The sequence below is a fragment of the Hemibagrus wyckioides genome, linkage group LG21, assembly GCF_019097595.1.
Source record: "Hemibagrus wyckioides isolate EC202008001 linkage group LG21, SWU_Hwy_1.0, whole genome shotgun sequence".
Lineage (NCBI taxonomy): Eukaryota > Metazoa > Chordata > Actinopteri > Siluriformes > Bagridae > Hemibagrus > Hemibagrus wyckioides.
The window spans coordinates 19011586-19020644 of NC_080730.1; the positions used below are offsets into that span (position 1 = coordinate 19011586).

General features: G+C 43.2%; 1 protein-coding gene across 2 annotated transcripts; it reads left to right on the plus strand.

Moving 5' to 3' along the window:
* The first annotated feature begins 179 nt into the window (after positions 1-179).
* rrp9 (ribosomal RNA processing 9, U3 small nucleolar RNA binding protein) lies at positions 180-7594 on the plus strand. Of its 2 annotated transcripts, none has more exons than XM_058373228.1 (15): positions 180-402; positions 633-718; positions 809-927; positions 1065-1132; positions 1227-1268; positions 2244-2370; positions 2780-2904; positions 3035-3127; positions 3297-3397; positions 3518-3652; positions 4343-4405; positions 4563-4717; positions 5819-5898; positions 6526-6599; positions 7336-7594. In XM_058373228.1, the coding sequence occupies exons 1-15, from the start codon at positions 325-327 to the stop codon at positions 7445-7447; spliced, it is 1458 nt and encodes a 485-aa protein (XP_058229211.1). In that variant the 5' UTR covers positions 180-324; the 3' UTR covers positions 7448-7594. The 2 variants fall into 2 exon arrangements, with proteins under 2 accessions (XP_058229211.1, XP_058229212.1); XM_058373229.1 differs by having other exon boundaries at positions 4563-4708.
* Positions 7595-9059: the final 1465 nt, after the last annotated feature.

A 9059-nucleotide genomic window follows, 5' to 3' on the forward strand; every position in this document is an offset into this window, starting at 1 on the left:
CCTTTTATTACAGTGAGTTGCAGTCGAGCAGTGAGTCGATTCTGTATTAAAGATTAATTTCATTACAGTGATTCGCCGTAGAGCAGTGAGTCGATTCCATTTAAACATCATATTTCAAAGAAGTGATTCGCGATTGTTTTCTACCTCTCCAATCCGCTCGGGGGCGATAGTGAGTAAATACACACTGCTTACACTCTCCAACCGAGGAACAGCAGAGGGAACAACATGTGGAAATGATCCATGTGGAGCTTTAATACATGAGCTAACTGGAAGAATTAAAGCTTTGCAGTAAAATAAAATAGGGTAATTTATAGTTTATTAATTATGTCTTTCTTTATAAAGAAGAAATCCGCATCAGCGGTTATGGGGAAAGGTGAAAAGTCTGCTGCTGGCAAGCGAAAGGTAAGATTTTAGCTAGCATTGTGGCTAAAATATACAGTAATCTGTATGCATGGAAACCTATAGAATATTTAAACGTTGTTAAAGTTTATTCACAGCTGATCTGAGTAAAAATAATGACAGACCAATTTGCACCTAAATCGTAAATGAAGTTCTGAAGTGTTTTCAGCAACTTTATTATTTATTGTGAAGGAAACAGACTCTACATTGAGTGTGTTCTCTTTTCTCTTCAGGCTGATAATCAGGGTGGAAAGGGGCGTCCAAAAAAACTCAACAAACGCCTGAATGAGGAAATCTCCAGCGAGTCAGAGACCGAAAAGTGAGACATTTCTGCCAGAAATTTCTGCTGTGTTTTCTGTACAATTATTAAAGCACCACTGAGCCTGTAAGCCTTGTCTGTGTCGTACAGCGATGACCTGAAGGTGAGGAAGCAGAGGGAGGCAGAGGAGGATGAGGAGATCGAGGAGACGCCGCAGGAGAAGAAGCTGCGTCTGGCGAAGCTTTACCTGGAGCAGCTGAGGGAGGAAGGTGAGTGTGAAGGCATCCAGGTGGATATTCTGATCTGATGCGGTTTCCTCTGGTCCTGGACGTGTAAAGATGCGGGTCAGGACCGAAATATCAGGGCTCATGAAGTAAAGAGTTTGCGTGTCTGTTTTGACGGGCAGAGGAGAAGAAGGCGGAGGACGAGGCGTTTGAGTCAGACCTGATAGCGGGACGCTTGCAGGAGGACGTGGTACGCTCTCTTCTTCTTGTTTCGCTCAGAGTGTCTGTGAGAAGTTTGTTATTCTTTCCTAATCCTGTGTTCAATCTCTCTAACCACTCAACAGCTGGAACAGAAAGGCAAGCTGCAGAGACTTATCGCTGACGAGGTGAGACCAGTCCCTGTTTCCTCACAGCCGTGCCGAGAGGAGTTTCTCCGTGCTTGACGTGTCGATAGATTGCCATATTTAAAAATGCGCAGTGTTGCCATGGAGACGAGACTCATATTTATAGTCGTATTTCAGTGTACTTTTGACTCTGATGAAACTTTGACCTATGTTTTATTTTATATTGATCTTGTACATGTGTGTGAATGAAATGGAGGGAAGTGGAACAGTAAAATTACAGGGTGAAGAAGGTCCAGGAGTTTAAGTACTTGGGGTAAACAGTCCAGAGTAATGGAGAGTGTGGGGAAAGAGGTCAAGAAGTGAGTGCAGGCAGGTTGGAATGGGTAGAGAAATGTGTCGGGAGTTCTGTGTGGTAGAAAAATATCAGCTAGAATCAAGGGGAAGGTGTACAGGACAGTGGTGAGACCAGAGGCAGTGTCACTGAGGAAGAGACAGGAGTCAGAGCTGTAGGTAGCAGAGCTGAAGATGTTGAGGTTCGCTTTGGGAGTGACAGGTTGGACAGGATTAGGAACGAGTACATCAGAGGGACAGCTCATGTTGGACGTTTGGGGGACGAAGTTAGGGAGGCCAGATTAAGATGGTTTGGACATGTTCAGAGGAGGGAGAGTGAGTATATTGGTAGGAGAATGTTGGACATGGAGCTGCCAGGCAGGAGGCAAAGAGGAAGGCCAAAGAGGAGGAATATGGATGGAATAAATGAGGATATGAAGTTAGTGTTGAGGATGCAGAAGATAGGGATAGGTGGAGAGAGATGATTCTCTGTGGAGACCCCTGAAGGGAAAAGCCAGAAGAAGATGTAACACACTAAAGAATAATTCTAAAATCCTAAGCAAAAACAATCGACCGTCATTTTGATAGAAAATATTAACGTGAACAGCAGTCACTCAGTAGTCCATGTGAATGTTAGTGACAGCGTCCTGACTCGAGGATGTGTCTCTCTGTTGTCCCGGTGTCCAGATCATAGCTCCGGATCCTGCTGAAATCCGCTTGCTGAGAGGACACAAGCTGCCCGTCACGTGTCTGGTCATCACTCCAGACGAGAAACACATCTTTTCTGCATCGAAAGACTGCTCCATCATCAAGTGTAACTATCACACACACAAACCTGAACATGATCCACGGTGTCTCAGAGCTGGACGAAGTCATTGGTCAGCTGTTTGTTTTTTTAGTTATGTGATGTGAGCTGAATCCTGAAAAAGTTCTGTTCATGTTTTCCTGTCACAAATATTTCATCCTGAAGTGTTCGATATTTTTTCCTGTCAGTTCTGCTGCGTTATTAACAGCATCAGAGTCTCGCACCTAACACCTAATGCTTGTGTGTGTGTGTGTGTGTGTGTGTGTGAGAGAGAGAAAACATTTATTTTTCACTGTGTGTCCACTTACTTTTGGGGAACAGTGGAGTAAAATGATTAGACTGTAAAGCAGCTGTTGGTTTGAGGGAGGAATAAAGTAGTTGTGTGTGTGTGTGTGTGTGTGTGTGTGTGTGTGTGTAGGGGAAGTGGAGAGCGGGAGGAAGGTGCAGAAGATCGCAGGAGGGAGGAAAGGGACGGAGGACCGGCACGTCGGTCACACGGGACACGTTCTCTGCATGGCCATTTCCTCTGACGGCAAATACCTGGTGAGGGACGACAGGAAAAGTGTGATCGTGTGTGTGTGTGTGTGTGTGTGTGTGTGGTTTGCTCAGAGGTTTCGGATGTAGTGAAATGAAGTGTTAGCTCTGATATTAAACCCGTCTTCTTCTTTACCAGGCCACAGGAGACGTGAACAAGCTGATCATGGTTTGGGAAGCTGCTACATGTAAACATCTGTACAAGTTCACGGGACACAAAGACGCCGTATCGGTGAGGACACGCCTTGGACTTATGACTGAGGCATATGGGGTTTTTGTTTGTTTACTTTTTGCAGTCTGAAAACCCCAAAAACATGTCGAGGAATATGTTTAATAAATGAAAAGAAAAATGATGTACAATATGATGAGAGAGTTTAGTGTGTATCGTGTTAATTCCTCAGGGTTTGGCGTTCAGGAAAGGAACACACGGCCTGTACAGCGCCTCTCATGATCGCTCGGTCAAAGTGTGGAACGTGGACGAGAACGCTTATGTAGAAACTCTGTAAGGACATATACAGTACACACACACACACACACACACACACACACACACACGTGTCTGAAATATGAAGTAGATTAGCATTATAATTGTTGTTATTATAATAGCTGTCCTGCTCCTCAGGTTTGGTCATCAGGACGCGATCACAGGTTTGGACTGCCTCGGACGGGAGCGCTGTGTGACCGCAGGGGGCCGCGACCGGACGGTCCGAGTGTGGAAGATTGTCGAGGAGACGCAGCTGGTCTTCAACGGACACGAGTGAGTCTCAACACAAATACACAACTCTTCACATCTGTCACGTTTAATACACAACTACAGAAATACTGAATTCCTCTCTCTTTTTTACATCCATAACATTCTCTCTCTCTCTCTCCTTGTCTCTCTCTGTGTCTCTCTCTCTCTCTTTGTACTTCTTTCTCTCTGTGTCTCTCTCTCGGTCTCCTTGTCTCTCTCTCTCTGTGTGCTTCTTTCTCTCTCTCTCTCCTTGTCTCTCTCTGTGTCTCTCTCTCTCTTTGTGCTTCTTTCTCTCTGTCTCTCTCTCTCTCTGTCTCCTTGTCTCTCTCTCTCTCTCTCTCCTTGTCTCTCTATCTCTCCTTGTCTCTCTCTCTCTCTCTCGTTTGCTCTCTGTCTCCTTGTCTCTCTCTCTCTTTGTGCTTCTCTCTCTCTCTCTCTCTCTCTCTCTCTCTCTCTCTCCTTGTCTCTCTATCTCTCCTTGTCTCACTCTTTGTCTCTCTCTCTCTTTGTGCTTCTTTCTCTCTGTGTCTCTCTGTCTCCTTGTCTCTCTCTCTCTTTGTGCTTCTTTCTCTCTCGCTCTCTGTGTCTCTATCTCTCCTTGTCTCTCTCTCTCTCTCTCTCTCTCTCTCTCTCTCTCTGTGTCTGTCTCTCTCTGTGTCTCTCTCTCTGCATCTCTGTCTCTGTCTCAATCTGTCTCTCTCTCTCTCTCTGAAGAAGCTCCATTGACTGTGTTCAGCTGATAAATGAAGAGCACATGGTTTCAGGAGGTGACGACGGGTAAGAAGTTAAAATTGCAGTCATTTATTTTTTAAATGATTCCTGGGAGTATTTTTTTGGTTTGTTTAAATTTATTTTGTCAGTCCTAATGTTCATTTATTTTCACCATGTGAAGTTGACACATCAGTGCTGTGTGTGTGTGTTTGTTTGTTTCCAGCTGTGTGTCCGTCTGGTCCGTGAGCAGGAAGAAGCCGCTGACCACGGTGAAGCAGGCACACGGTCTCCATGGCGATGCCGGGCTGGAGATGCCGTACTGGGTGTCTTCAGTTGCAGCGTTGCACAACTCAGACACCATTGCCTCAGGTGCCTCAGGTGCACACACACACACACACACACACACACACACACATGCATACACGCATGTTAATAACCAGATCAGTGCCAGAACACACACCTAGAGCTCCTGTGAATTATTTCAGTTAGCTGTAGTTTTTTCTGACCTCAGTGCTGAGCGGTGAAGAGAGAGATCTCTGGAAATATCAGCTTTTTATTCGGACACATTTTTTATTATTAACAATTTAAACTGGGCTGAAAAACAATGCTGATCTCACAAGTGCTTTATATTACCCCAGTCCAACATTTTCTATGCACACGCTTTCGCTCATGGACTCTCAAGTACACGAGCAAGTACACTCCCACACACTCGTCTCTATTCTTCCTGCCTTTCACTCTGTGTTTTTTTTCTTTCTCTCACACACACCCACACACACACTCTCAAACTCAACATCACCTTGATCACATTGTAAACAGCTCTGCTCCACTTTTCAGCTCATGGTGTTTTCATTTGATATACCTCTATGTTCAGAGAGAGAGAGACAGACAGAGAGAGAGAGGGAAGGAGAGAGAGAGATGCACAGAGAGATAAAGAGAGAGACAGACAGGGAGAGATCGATGCGCACACACACACAGAGAGATGCACAGACAGTCAGAGAAAGAAAGAGAGAGAGAGAGATGCACAGAGAGAAAGAGATGCAAAGAGAGAGAGAATGAAGGAGGGGAGGGAGACTGACAGTGAGAGAGTGAATGATAGACAGAGAGAAAGTGAGCAGAGAAGGATAAATGGATGGAGAAAGACTGAAGGACAGAGAGAGAGAAGGAGAGACAGGGAGAGCGAGAAAGAGACTGAACAAGATGGACAGAACAAGAGATGGACACAGTGGGAGAAAAGGGGGAAGAAAAGGACAGAGAAAGATTAAGTGAATGACACGCAGAGAAATAATTGAACACGAAAGAGAGAGAGATTGATGGCGAGACACATGAGGGAGGGAGGAGAGTAGAGAGAAAAGGACAGGAAAAGAGAGAGATGATGGAGCAGGAAAAGTGACTTGGATGGATAGAGAGAGAGAGAGAGAGAGATACCAGCTGTGTGAATGTCTCATTAACACACCATTGTTCTCGTCTGCTGTTCCTCAGGCTCCCATAATTCTGCCGTCCAGCTGTGGAAGTGCGGGCCGGGATTCCGAGTCCTGGAGCCACTCTTCACCGTCCCAGTGGTGAGGAACAACACCAAGCGTTTCACATCTGAACTCGGCGCTAATGCTAGCCTGTAGTCACGCACTGCTAATCGTCTCGTGGGTGTTAGCTGTCAACACGCCTACTTTTCCCTTAAACTCCTTTTGCATCACCACTGGACACTGATGTCATCGCAGCTCTGTGTGTGTGTGTGTGTGTGTGTGTGTGTGTGTAAGGTACAGCACTCGCTTCCTGGTAAAAATGCAGTATTTTTTTTTGTCAGTGTCCAGACTGAATTGATTTAAAGTGAGATGTTCGGTGATGTTCTGCATTCAGGAAGATAAATGAAAGGGATTTAAAGAAAGCTGAATGTCTGAGAGCCTGAAGGAAAGATGCATCAGATGCTGTGGTCGAGAAAACACCTGAAAATCTCTACCAATTTTTTCCCCCTAAACCTCTAGGCAGTACTTTGCACATTACACAGGCTTTCTCCTACTGTAACCGGTCTGAGATAGACAACCACAATAAAATATTTTGACAATCTGTCAGTCAAAAAAAGCCACGCCCCTTCTAGTCACAGGAGTCCAACAGGAGTGTCATTGTTGTGGTGTTTAAACACAGAATCACAAACATCCACTCTGAATTTCCTTTCTTTTTGTTTCTTTCAGAATGGTTTTGTGAATAGTTTGAAGTTCTCCAACACAGGAAAGTTCCTGGTGGCCGGCGTTGGACAGGAGCACAGGTACACATTTACATTTCTCACGTTTGGTAGACGCCTTTATCCAGAGTGATTTTACATTTTTCTCATTTTATACAACTGAGCTATTGAGGGTTAAGGGCCTTGGTGGAGCTGGGATTCAAACTCACAACCTTCTGATCAGTAGTTCAGCGCCTTTACCACTGACCACATCGTCCACAGCGTGATCTAAAACACACTGGGACTGAGCATGGAGCTGTGAGCGTACCAGCATGATGCAGGCACACGGTGGCGCCGTTGCTCTGTGCAGATACAGTCAGGTTTATTAACCGCGGCGCTCTGTAAGACTGAAGTGCAAATGATTTTGATGGAAAATGAGCGGGGTGTAATTTATTTAAAGATTGCTCTGTTCATGAGTAAGTGGGTACGAGAAAGTCTTTGATTTCAGACAAGGATTTGAAAACAGCTCGTTATTCTGACTTTCTCGAGAGCTCAGACTTGACCGGGTGATGGTTCAAGCCTTTTGGGCTTTCTCTAAATACAGGAGAACAGCTGTATTAGTGCATAGACTGATATGATGGACTACATCAACTAGAAGAATAAGAACTGACCAAATGACATTTTTTTAATTTTTTGATATTTCTGATATTCACACAGAAGCCAAAAATCCAGAGTGTAAAACAAGCATCTGTTATCACCAGACGTAATCGGTTTAGTCTGACTGTCGGTTTAGACTGTGAGGGTGTGTTTTTTTACCAGCTGTGTGTTGTGTGTTCTTTAGACTGGGCCGATGGTGGAGGATAAAGGAGGCCAAGAACGGACTTTACATCATTCCTCTCAAACGACAGAGCAAAGAGTCGACGGCTGAGCAACAACACAATAACACGCAATAACACACAATAACACGTAATAACACGCTCTGAGGACTGTACTTCAGTTTTGTTTTGGATGCTATTTTTTTTTTTTTTTGTTATCATGGTTATGTTCATTATAATCTATTGTGCAGAATTTCAAAAATAAATTTACATTTACGTTCCCAGTGTTTGACTCACTGTGAAGTGCTTTTATACTTGTTGAATACTGGATTCTGATTGGTCAGAATGTGTTGATTTATTTCTGACAAATATTTGTTATAATTGGTTATTATTTCATATCATTTTTCTCTGAAAATACACACTAAGCATTTGACAATTCTGCATGCCCCAGCCTCTTCAAACGACACTCCAGCTTCAAATACGATCATTACAAAACTTCAAGTTCGATTAGTTATTTTTTTATATTAATGTATGGATCCATTTGACTTGCTTATGATGGTCATGCCTATGAAAAATGTGCATTTTAGTTCATATTCACTCAACCCTATTACCTGAACACGCCCCCCCCTTAAATACATGGAATATTCCGAAGGTCACGTGAAGCTGGATCGTCCTGAAAATTGTTACTAAGAAGAAAAGTAAGTTCTCTCATTATTTATTCATATTTTCAGTCATATTGTGTTTGTGACTGACTTTGAAAGAAAAACACTGTTACTCAAGGAAGTAATTGAAAGCAAATTACTAAATAAAAGAACAATGTAAGCAAATCGTTAAAATATCTTTAGTGTCCTCGTGCCTTTTGCATGGATCCTAATGTGTTCTAAAAACTCAACCAGAGCAAAATGCTGCTTTTCTCAGTCAAGAAATCTTTTTAAAAAAGCAGATATTAGTGTTAATACGTTATTAAACACCTAGCGGGAAGTGAATGGTGCTTTGTTTACATTAAAAGTTTCTCCCGGGATTATGTTCTCTTCAGAAACGCTGATTCTGTTTGTCGCGCGTGATAACGAACGCCAATCAGGTGCCAATTAACAGGCGCGTGCACGGCACTGCTGATTTGCATTCGGTGACGCCCACAAATCTACATAAAAGCTAAAGATAAAAGTAAAAGGCGGAGTAAACGGTACGTAGTGATGGGCAGTTCGGATCATTTCACTGACTCGGATCTTTGAATCATTTGGTTCATTTCAGCAGGTTATAATTACAGTGTTTCGTGTTATTAGCTAATTAGCTCGGCACGTCTACGTACACAAACATTGATCACATTTAGAATAAGAACTAAAAAACTATAAATCAACCAAGACCACAAAACTGACAGGAACAAGAACAGAACTTTATTATTTTTGCTTATTGCATGTGTCTTTTGATAATTTTATGATGATTCCTCCATATTATACAACACTACATCAGTATTATTGACGGTAAGATACCGAACCAGGAACTGGTCACGTGATAAACGAACTCGCTCATGTTTCGCGTACAGAACCTATAGGATGTTGCGCATGCGCGGTCAATACAAAATGAACGAATCGCTCTCTGAGACGACTCCTCGTTCCTGAGTCATATTAAGGATTCGTTCTAAATGAACGAATCGTTCATGAACGACACATCAATAGTAAACAGAGATAGATAGATAGATAGATAGATAGATAGATAGATAGATAGATAGATAGATAGATAGATAGATAGA